The 12,309-nt window shown below is 36.2% G+C and overlaps 1 protein-coding gene across 8 annotated transcripts in view; it reads right to left on the bottom strand.

Annotated features, from left to right (window-relative positions):
- tcf12 (transcription factor 12) overlaps nt 1-12,309 on the bottom strand; it is a 379,444-nt gene that overhangs the window by 125,984 nt on the left and 241,151 nt on the right. For 7 of the 8 annotated variants that reach the window (XR_010020134.1, XM_063065727.1, XM_063065722.1 and 4 more), the window contains 4 exons: nt 9,442-9,547; nt 8,969-9,105; nt 6,471-6,612; nt 6,156-6,220 (listed from right to left, as the gene is read on the bottom strand). Coding sequence is in view for 7 of the 8 variants with exons in the window: in XM_063065727.1 (XP_062921797.1) it covers nt 6,156-6,220; nt 6,471-6,612; nt 8,969-9,105; nt 9,442-9,547 (450 nt within the window). In the remaining variant the exon portion in view is untranslated. The remainder of the gene's footprint in view (nt 1-6,155; nt 6,221-6,470; nt 6,613-8,968; nt 9,106-9,441; nt 9,548-12,309) is intronic. The other variant, XM_063065724.1, reaches the window with a different exon arrangement.

Below are 12,309 nucleotides of genomic sequence, written 5' to 3'. Positions count from 1 at the left end.
ATACAAGAGAATGTTAGGGTAGCAGTCCATCACCTGAAGCTTAATAGAAGTTGCATAATACAACAAGACAATGATCTGAAAGACAAGAGTAAATCAACAACAGAAAGGTTTAAAAAGAAGAAAACGTGTGTTTTGGAATGACCGATTCAAAGTCCTGACTATAATCCTATAGAAATGTTGTGGAAGGACCGGAAGCAAGCAGCTCATGCAAGCAAGCCAGCCCATCAACATCCCAGAGTTGAAACAGTTCTGTAAGAAAGAATGGCCTAAAACAGTGGTCCCCAACCACCAGACCGCAAGGCATGTGCTACCGGGTCGTGAGGAAACAATATGAGTCAACTGCACCTTTCCTCATTCCCTGTCACGCACTGTTCAACTTGAACATAGGGTTGCTAACTGTCCCGTATTTGCCGGGACATCGCGTATATTGGGCTAAATTGGTTTGTCCTATACGAGACTGCCCTTGTCCCGTATTTCCCCCACTAAGGCAGAGCGTTCCTATGAAACCTTTTGTTCCGAAATGGGTGAAGCAAAGAAGCAATTACCATTAATTCATATGGGAAAAATTTTTGAGCGTTTCCAGACCCAAAAAAAACCTACCAAATCATACCAAACAACACATAAAACCGAAAGTAACACTAACATATAGTAAAAGCAGGAATGATATGATAAATACATAGCCTATATAAAGTAGAAATAATGTATGTACAGTATAGTCGGGAAGATGAAGGCAAAACCAATTTGTGGGGGAAAAAAAAATCGGCATGTACTCACATGCGCACATCACATGCACACGTCACGCATGCACACACAGGTGCCCGCTCAAGACTTCATGGTCATGGTAGTCTTTCCTGGGGTAAAGTGTCCTGGGATTTGACTGCTACTTTTGTCCTTTATTTGGGAGTGAGAAAGTTGGCAACCCTAACTGTAAAAGATATGTTCAGGTGAGTTTAACCCTATTAACCCTACTTGAACAGCACACCCCACCCACCCCACCCCCACCCCCACCCCCGGACGGCTGGTCCACAAGAATATTGTCAATACTAAACCGGTCCGTGGTGCAAAAAAGGTTGGGGACCCCTGGCCTAAAATTCCTCCAAGCCAATGTGCAGGACTGATCAACAGTTACTGAAAACAGCTGGTTGAAGTTATTGTTGTGCAAGGAGGTCACACCAGTTACTGAAGGCAAAGGTTCACACACTTTTTCCTACAAGTACATGTAATATTGGATCATTTTTCTCAATAAATAAATGAACAAGTATAATATTTTTGTGCTATTTATTTAATTGGGTTCCCTTTATTTAGTTTTAGGACTTAAGTGAAGATCTGATAACATTTTAGGTTATATTTATGCAGAAATAGAGAATATACTGCAGGGTTCATTAACTTTCTAGCACCACCGTAGGTCACCATGAGATTCGTTTTCTTGCTGCCATACTCAGTAAATCCAAGAACCATAAGAGAATCAATGAAAGACAACACCCAACAGGACATAGAATATGCAAAAGACAACAAACTGTGGAAATACAAAGAGAAAGAAAAAATAATAATAAATATTGAGAACATGAAATCAAAGAGTCCTTGAAAGTGAGCCACAAACAAGAGAACTGCAGGTGCTGGAAATCCAAGCAACACACACAAAATGCTGGAGGAATTCAGCAGGACAGGCAGCATCAATGGAAAAAAGTACAATTGACATTCTGGGCTGAGATCCTTTTGGCACTTGAAAGTAAGTCCATGGGCTATGGAAACAGTCCAGTGATGGGGTAAGTGAAGGTGTCCTTTTGGTTCAAGAGCCTGATAGTTGTGAGTTAATAACTGTTCCTGAATCTGGTGGTGGAAGTCCTAAGGCTCTGGGTCTTCTTCCTGATGGCAGCACGAGAAGAGAGCATGACCTGGGTGGTGGGTGTCCCTGATGATCGATCCTGCTTTCCTGTAAGAACACTCTGTATAGACATGCTCAATGGTGGAAAGGCTCTTTTCCTGTGATGGATGAGGCTGTATTTCCATACCAGACTATGATACACCCAGTCAATATACTCACCACCACATATCTATAGAAGTGGGTCAAAGTTTTAGATGCCACACTGAATCTTCACAGACTTCTAAAGTAGTAGAGGCACTGCTGTGCTTTCTTCATACACGCTGAGCCCAGGACAGGTCCTCTGAAATGATAACACCAAGGAGTTTAAAGCTGCTGAACCTCTCAATCTTTGATTCCCCCGATGAGACCTGGGTCGTGGACTTCCTCCTATAGTCAATAATCAGCTCCTTGGTCTTGTTAACATTGAGTGAGAGGTTGTTGTGGCACCACTTAGGCAGATTTTCAATCTCCATTCTACATGCTGCTTCGTCACCACCTTTGATTTGACTGACAGTGGTGTCATCAGCAAACATATATGGCACTGAAGCTATGCTTAATGACACATTCATAATTGTAAAGCAAATAGAGCAGGGGGCTAAGGACACAGCCTTGTGATTAGCCACAAGTTGAGCACGTTTTGTTCCATTATCCTTCAATGGAATGCAATTTTGTTGAGAATCACGATTTCTTCAAAGTTTCCCATTGTTCATACTTCATAAATTTGATTTTCTAATATTACAGAAACTTGCTTCTCATGACAAGGTTTAAAAACATTTAAATATAAAACTACAATTTAAGTCATTCTTGAACATAATGTTTGACATTGCTTCACTTTTAAAATTCTTTCCAAGACCACATCCCTGCACAACTCCACAACTGCCTTACAAGCGCTCAAAGAAGCCTTCTTATTCGAACAGATTTAATTTTCATTAATTCATTAATGAATTTTATTAATTTGTAGTCTTCAGCTATTGAGCCACAAGTTCCAGAACTTCTATGCTCAAGCCCTCCATCCTTTAAAACATTTTCCTCTCAGATCTCCACAAAACTTTAACTGATTAATAAAATTACTGTGATACATCTTGAGAGATTTTTAAAAACTATGCTGAAGACAGAATAAATACAAATGATTACTCTTCTAGACATAAAGCTTTAGAGCATGAAAACGGGTCTATTGGCCCAGTTTGTCCGAGCAGACCAGGTTGTCTACTTGGGCAAGGTCCCATTTTCTCATGTTTGACCCATGTCCCTCTAAAAACTTTCTATTCATGCGTCTGTTTAAATATTTTCAAAATGTTGTATTTGTAACCAACTCTACCATGTCCTCTGGCAGCACATTTCATATAACTACCACCATCTATGTAGAAAAAGTTGCCATCCAGATCCCTTTCAGATCTTTCTCCTCGTACCTTAATCCTATGTCCTCTAGCTTTTGATTCCTCTATCCTGGGAAAAAGACAGTGACCATTCACCTTAACTATGCTTTATAAACCTTTATTTCGACATCCCACAGCTTCCTAAGCTCCAAGAGGAAAAATGCCAGACTATCTAGCATCTACTGAAGCTTCCAGTCCCAGTAATTTAATGAATCCTTTCTGCATTCCTTCTATCTTAAAGACAACCTTGCTATGCCAAGGTGACCAGAACTGCACTCAATATTCTGAATGTGGTCTCTCCAAAGCTTGTACAGCCACAACATGATAATCCAGTTTAATACCCTGACCCACTGAAGACAAATGTGCTGAACACCACCATCTACCTATGTCTCCACTTTCAAGGAACTGTTACCTGCAACTCCAGCTCCCTCTGTTATACATCACTTTAACTCCTACTATTTATTGTGCAAGTCTGCACTGGTCTTACCAAAGTGCAACACCTCACACTAATCTGACTTAAATTCCAATTGCTATTTTCTGGCCCACTTCTTATGTTGGTCCAGATCACTCTTTAAATTAGATAACCTTCTTTACTGTTCACTACACTACCTATTCTCTTTTTGACCACAAACTTACTAATCAAATTAACATTATTGTCATCCAACCAGTAATATAGATGTCAAAACCACAGCTGACGCAGTATCAATCCCTGTAGCAAAACAAGGATCTGCAATCTGAAAAACCCTCCTCTATCAACTTCTGCCTCCTTCCACCAAGCTAGTGCTGTATCTAATTGGCTAGCTCATCCTGGATTCCACGTGATCTAATTTTCCAGACGAGTCTACCATGCAAGGCCTTCCCAGCAGCCTGTCTAAAGTCCACGTAGTCCATGTCCACTGCCCTGTCTTGACAATCCTCTTGGTCACCTGTTCAAAAAGAGACTCCATTACATTCCTCTTCATCTAAAATGTTATTTCCCATCAAGAGTAGCTTGCCTTCCACCAGTCAAGGTAGAACATTGTGGAACTCCTCAATACTGTTGGTGCAAAGGAGAAGTAGTGGAACACTTAAAAGATAAATTCATGAATGAAATCTCAGCACTGGTAAACATCTGGTGCCTACTTTGTATGGAAAGGCCTTGTGATTTGTCAACAGTCCCTCAAATGAGCTCCATTCAATTCACACTACTTTAAGGAGAGATACAAGGGAAGGTAATCATTCCAACTTGACTTTCAGCAGAAGTCACTGAATCTTGTATAATGGTTTCACTGACACTTTGCTCCTATTTTCTTGCTATAGAACATTAAAAGCTTAACTATGACCATTCAAGAAATTGTATCCAGGAGTCAAATCTTGCATTCAATAGAAATAATATTTGAAAATGAAAATCTAGCTCCATTGAAGTAGTAACATAATAAAAAAAAGATATCATTTGCAACGATTCAGTCAATAATTTATCAGACTATGTAGTAGAAAATTGCCCTACTATCATATTCTCAATAAGCTATACTCAGACATAATTTTTAATAACTCAATCTCCCATAAAGTTGTTCACAGATGCAGTAAGCACCTAGGGAGTCAAATCGTAAACTAAATACCTTAGTTACCAGTGACACAACAGATATGACACGCATATCCACTACTTCTGAATACTAAAATATCAACATATTATCCATTCATACTTAATTCCTTTCTGAAATGCCAATCTACCTCCCTTTAGTCTCCGATAACTTTCAAAATGTCACTCTTCATTCTTTATTTTTATATATTTTATTTACAGATGCAGCGAGGAACAACAGGCCCTTCGAGCCACACCACCCAGCAATCCCAAATTTAAACTTAGCCTAATCACGGGACAATTTACAATAACCAATTAACCTACTAACCAGTACACCTTTGGACTGTGGGAGGAAACTGGAGCATCTGGAAAAAATCCATGCATTTCCACAGAGGATACATATAAGACTCCTTACAGATGATGTTGGAATTGAACTCCAAACTCTGACCCCACCCAGAGTTAAAATAGTGTTATGTTAAGCACTACGCTACTGAGGCACAGTAATTCCTTCAGAATTTCAAACCTTAGAACATAATCAAACAGGAAGTCTTCCCAAACAGAAAATTCTGCCTTTAGCATTCCAATAACTAGCAATTTGGATTATTGACAGCTTAATGTTTAAACATGGAGGTACACCAGTTTAAATACCAGAAGGAAAAAAGAGAAAATGTGCAGATCTGGAAATCCAAGCAACAGACAAAATGCTGGAAGAACTCAACAGGACAGGCAGCAGCTATCGAAAAGAGTACAGTCGACGTTTCGGGAAGAGACCTTCTCGGCTCAAAACCTCGACTGTACTCTTTTCCATAGATGTTGCCTGGCCTGCTGAGTTCCTCCAGTATTTTGTGTGTAAATACCTGAAGGAATTTATTATACCTGATTTGAAAAAGTTACTTCTTTGAACAAAACTCATGCTCTGGAGAACACTGCAACTTGTTTATATTGCAATGCAACTTTTTAAAGTGAAATTGCTGATCTAGTGCAAATATGAAATAAAATACAAAACCATAACAACACATAGGCTATTGCTACATTGGAAATGTTAGTTAACCCTTTGAGTACTGAATGCCCCTTGCAGCTTTCAAAATGTGTGCATTTTCCATCATTCTTGCAAATGCGGTTCTCTTTAAAATGATCTAATTTAAATGCAGAAATAATACTGTTCTCAAAGGGTTAAATTAGCTCACATTGGGGTGCCGAGGAATGTTCTTGGAGGTAAGTATTTTGGTTAAAAAATCAAGCACAAGGATTCTTTGGTTGCCTGTGAAATTACACTAGTCAAGGTTTCATTTTAACTAGTTTGGGTAAATGTAAGTGTTTTTTTTAAATATGCTAAAAGGTTTGATTCAGTACTCACAGATGCCAAAGCTTTTCCAAGTGCATCACCTGTCTGTGCACCCCCAGCTGCATTTCCTCTGTTCCCTATACACAATATAATTGGAGCATAAAACACTTTGATTATTCAAAAGATCAACATTTGTTTTTGCACTTGAATGAAAATTTTGTTCCATGTATCTTCATATTTATTGCACAATATGAAATTTATTTCTTAATATTAAGGAACAAAATTGCACTTTTGCAGTTGCAAATAAAGCAACATTTTTTTTTAAATCAATCAGCTGCTTACTAATTTCCACTTGGGCAGGGAAGTCAACATTTTCTTATAACATACCCAAAAGGTTTTCTGATCCATTGACTGGTGGTGTGTGTGAGGCTGCAACATAATGGGAGCTGGTACTTCCTCGATGGAAGCTAGACATTGGGGGAAGACTGGGGTTGATGTCTGTAGGTGATACTGAATGTGGAGGATAGTTCTATAAAAATAAAAACACCAAATAACAACCCTGGATAAGAACAATCACGTAATTACAGTAGAATCTGCTTAATAGCCATCCTATTCAGACAGAAGACTCCTGATAAGCCACACCAAATCTGAAAGAAACTGCTTATTTTACAACACAAGAATATGTTCATAAACAACTTTTTTTAAAAAAACTAAAATATACCTGATGAGACATATTACTGAACCATGTTAAAGATACACATTCGAAGTAAAATTAAAACTGCACTAATCCCTCAGGTAATCAGTGAGTCTTGACTAATAAGCAACAAATCTATAACATAACAAAAATAGATAAGAATAGATACTTGAACTTTGCAACTGTTAGTACAAACATCTCAAAATGATCAAACCAAAAAGCATTTAAAGAAACTATGATCAACTTAAGGACCTCCTCACAATACAACGTGTTAACCAAATGAAGGGAACGCCTAGGATTGAAGAGAAAGGCAAGCAACAAATATTTTGAAGCAATCAAAAATTGTCCAATGCTATTAAATGATATCATGCTACAGTATATGAATTTATCCCCTAATATCTTTCTATGTATGGCACAATCAAGATTACCATAGTGGTACTCTTTTAGTGAAAACACCCAACACAATTAATACCAGATCAGGTCTCCTCATACCTTCTGCCCATGCCTGCACCAAATGTACCCAACTAATTATTTTGATAAACTGTAAAGAACTGGACTTTAAATATTATTTAAATATAGAAGAGTATTCTTATAATATCTGTTCAATACAATATTAAAAGGATGATACAATATGCACTTCAAAAGTTTATACTAGTTGTTTAAAATACACATGTGAATATTTAATATATCTTAAAAGGCAACTCAAAAAGCATGAAGTATTTTCTTGAATTAGAAACTTCTAAGTGAACTAAAATAGTGACACCTAAATACTATTAATATTTTCACTACTGAATCAAAAATGGCCTTCATTGTTATCAGAGTTTGACTGCGAATGATAATGTTATTAAACATACTACCCTTATTGTTTCATCCCTGAGAGCTCTAGATACAGTTTGGCTTCATTAGGTAGGAAATATGAGGGCACAGAGAAACAAAAGAGAAGTAGGTGCAACTTAAATGAAAATACCCAAGAATTACAAATACCAGTGTGGAGCTAACATGTTCATGAGTCAGAAAAAAATATTATCAGTGCAAACTTCACGATTCTATATCTTTATACACTAATCTTGTGAAATTCACTTTCTTATGAATATAAATGCAACCTTTCTGTTTATAAAGGCTTATTTTGATAAGTCTATAAACCATGTTTCAGAGACACAACTATGTTTGAATTAGCCATTCCACCGTTAATTTGTCCCAAATAACTAAAGACAATTTGATAATACATTTTAATGAAGCTGATGCACTTTAAAACTTGTATGCATCTCTGACAAATTAAGGTTATAACCCAAGTCAAAACAAAACCTTCGCCATTCTGAAACTTAGAATGAGGGCAAATTTCTGTAGCTATTTTCCTATAATTTAGATTTTGAACCATTTCTTTTATTGTTAACAATCAAACTCTTTTCAAATGAAAAACATTAAAAGAATATTAATATCAATCCAGAATTATAGGCGATTGCTTTGCTTTTCTGGAATTTTCAAAAACTGCTTTAATTCACAAATAGCCTAAGGAAACCCATAATTATACACTTCTAGATAGCAAATTTTATTCTGATATCTGGTTGTTGAAATTAACATAATTCATACAACTTCCAGCCAAGTTCACTCAATAGAATTAAAAAACTAGCTTTCCTCAATTAATCTACAACTCCTCCCAGTATCCTGATCCAATGCATACTAAAAATTCTTGATCTCAGTGAAATCCCTTTCCTAACTTCTCATTCCCCTTATTCCAAAACATGACATATTGAGCTGACGTCCCTGCTCTGAAATCACTCGCTACAGGATGAAGTTTCTCCATTTAACCACTCAAATTCTTCAATCATCTTGGGTACCTTAAAGAGGTTATCCTTAAAATCATCTGTATTTAAAATAAAATGTAGGCCTTGAGTCTGCGACCTGTCATTTTTTGTTTTTGTATCTGCCTTCAGCTTCTCTCCTTAATTCTAAGTTATTCAATCCACCAAGCATAAAAGCAGATAGTAGAATTCTGTGTTTACTTTTATTCAAGAGCTATTTAATTACTGAAATATTAAAATGGTTATAAAGACCTGCTTACATGTCTATACAAAGATCACCATATTTCAAAAATAACAATTTTCAGCAGATATTCAAAACAAACCATCATTTGACATTCTCTAAACAACTTAACAAGTTTTATTAATTGACAAGTTGAAATTATCCTTACCAAGCGATCATGTGTATGGAGACTGTTGTAACTACTAGATTGAGAGACATGCGAAGAACTTCCCAACATCCCTCCATAACTTGGCTGGTGCATCCCATTTGAAGAATTCCAAAGATCAGAAGAATTGTGATTTCCTTCTGATGTGAAAAAAGAATTACTTATTAAAAAGAGAAAATAAAAAATACAGAATTTTCTTAACAGAAATTGTTATGCAAATTCAAGACCTTCAATGACAATGGGATTATAAGCAGGATGGCTATAATTCTCAGCCGATTAAATAAAATTCATTCCAGATAAATGCCAACAATAAAAATAGGCAAGTCATATGGAATGACAATGACATAATAAATAGAAATTATACAGATTCAGACAGGATTTACCCACACACATATCCCAAATTAAGGGTGCTGAATAGCTCTCTACTCAATGCACCTTTTCTCTCCAAGTTCAACGATTGTAAAGGTACAACTTACCTTGCATAAAGAATGTACTGGCAAACATACTGCTGGGTGGTTTAGGTGATGGGTAACTGGGAGACTCCCTGTTGAAATCATCTGAGCTCGGAGAAGGTGCATAAACCTGGAGGCAGAAATATCAAATTAATACAAAACTGATTTTGAGCTTGGAACAGTTTTGATATTCCAAATGTGTATCAATGATCAGAGCAAAAGCCATAAAATAAAATATATTGGGATGTAGTCAGCAGTTCTAAACTCAGCTACCGAAACTGCAAGCTTTGACTTCCATGCAAGTATTGCTGAATACAGAAATCTAAGATTGATGAATGACAGGCAGCACATTTATCACCAAGCTCCATGTGGAGTTTAACAAATAGACCTCAGAATAACAGCAGGGAAATTATTTGCCTGATCATACACCAAACATACCTGGTATATGAATGGTAATGACTGATTTCAGTGATGATTCCTGGTTTTGGAGGTAAAGAGGAAAGAATAAATTTTTTCACTATTTTACTTTAGTATTTTCAGTTGTTTGTATCTGATCTTTATTTAAAGCAAATTAATTAATTTTATTATGGTTTTTATTGATAGAGACATTGAGACCATGAAAGTCCTTGAGAGCTTTGACATAATGCAAAGCCTTTTCTCCAGCTTTGCCTTCTGAAAACTGTCTGAATAGCTCCGGAGACAAGGCTACTTGGCTGCAGTTAGATAGGGACAAAAGCAAGAAACTCTGGGTAGTAGGTCAAACCCAGCAAAATCCAAAGACAAAAAATATATATATTTGGAAAGAACAGAACATCAATTATTGTTTTTAAAATCACTTCAGAAATAAATTTATTTATTGTGAAAAGCCTAGTTCTATTAACATATGAAAAGATGAGCGTGTTGTATGTTCGCATACAAATACTTCTGTGCTTTCACTTCAAAGTAATACATGCCTTAAAGATGTTCCTAAGTTTTAAAACCAAGCTATTTTTTTTAAAAAAGCTGTTGCTTAAAGAAAAATTGCATTAATCATTTAAAGAAAAAGAGAATAGGAGATAAACAAACCTTTTCTTTAAAATAACTGAACAATTTCAACTGCCTAATAATCAAATACAACATTGGAGAAAATGAAAACTTACACTTCCTATCAAATGAATACTTTTGAGCTACAGAATCCAAATGCTTGGTGCTAACCAGAAAATAAACCATGCAATACTACACCTTAACCTGGATCAAAAAGAGATCTTTTTGTCTTGTAACACCTCTACTACATTAGCTTGAAATACTTTTAGTGTATTCCATCAACGTAGCATAAACAAACAACATATGTCCAGCCTATTGGTAAATCTATCAATGTCAACAGTAAACCAAAGGGGGAAAAGACAACCAGTGCTTTGATTAAAGGGAGGAAACACTGGAAAAGTTAATGTCTTAACTGCTGTAGACATATGTTTTTCATCAGAGGTCACCTCCAAGTTCTGACCACTTTTAAAGATCAACAAAAAAGAAAACGAGACTTTAATCTAGTTCCACGGTACCTTTACTAAATTATATTTCAAATTTTCTTTCTTTGATGCTACATTTACCAAACAAAATCTTAATATAAATAACTCATGCTGAACAAGTTTTATACACATTAAGTATTCTTGGCATTAAATAAGAATACTAGTTTGTGAGGATCATCTGTTCTTTTTCACTATATTTTGCCTGTTGGAAACATACATACCTCTTTGCTCTTACTAACAGAAATAACTTGAGTTATGAAATGGTACTTATGCCAGCCTCGATTCCAGGATCAAAAGCCTTGTGCACCAAACCTCATTGATGTGGTCTCAATAATTTCATTAACTCCAGATGGAGAGTCAATAATCAGCCAATGCCACAGAAGGACTGAGTTTCTCCAAGTTATAATCAGAACAGATCTCAAATTAAAAACAGCTCAAGTTATCCAATCTCCTCCAGCTCATTGCCAATTAAGCTTTTAACCAGCTAAAAGTTTCATCTCATATCACTAAACAAAGAGTAAGAAGCTATACAAAAAAGTTTGTAGAAAATGTTGCATAATTATACTCACAGATAAACACCATTCTATTAGCTCTAGAGTTTAACTAGTATGTACTTAATCCATACAGATCAGGAGAACCCCAGGATTAATGCCTAGCCAGCAATGTAAAGATGATGTCATCTGGGGTGGAAACAGAATCACTAAAATTAAATAAAGGAGGACAATAAAAGTAGTTGGAGAGAACCCACTTTCCTTGTAGAATTAAACATGCTAGCCAAGTTTATCCGCAATGATTTCTTAAATCCAATGTTCATTGGCATTCCATGCCAAGATATTGTATATTAATGGAAAATGCCGCAGGGCAACTTGTGCCTTGGAAAAAACACTCCCCAATAAAATTTAATAATTTTGAGAAAAACTGGCCAAGAAAACCATTTTTTTAAGCGAGTTCAGCTCATAAGTGATTGATCAGCAACAAAATTATTTAGACGTTCATTATGAAACAGAACTGCAATTTCCAAAACCTTTTCATGGAGTTGATCTTTAATTCATGCACTTACCAACTAGAACAAATCAAACAGATGAGCACGTCATTCTTTGAATGCATTGTACATAATTTTCAACAGTATACAGTGGCATGCAAAAGTTTGGGCACCTCTGGTCAAAATTTCTGTTACTGTGAATAGCTAAGTGGGTAAAAGATGAACTGATTTCCAAAGGGAATAAAGTTAAAGATGACACATTTCTTTAATATTTTAAGCAAAAAAAACTTTTTTATTGCCATCTTTTACAGTTTCAAAATAACAAACAAGGAGAAGAGCCAGAAGCAAAAGTTTGGGCACTCTGCATGGCAGTACTTAGTAACACCCCCTTTGGCAAGCATCACA

Source organism: Mobula hypostoma, chromosome 13 (assembly GCF_963921235.1).
Source record: "Mobula hypostoma chromosome 13, sMobHyp1.1, whole genome shotgun sequence".
Classification (NCBI taxonomy): Eukaryota; Metazoa; Chordata; class Chondrichthyes; order Myliobatiformes; family Myliobatidae; genus Mobula; species Mobula hypostoma.
This window is presented reverse-complemented; position numbering and strand designations above follow the sequence as displayed.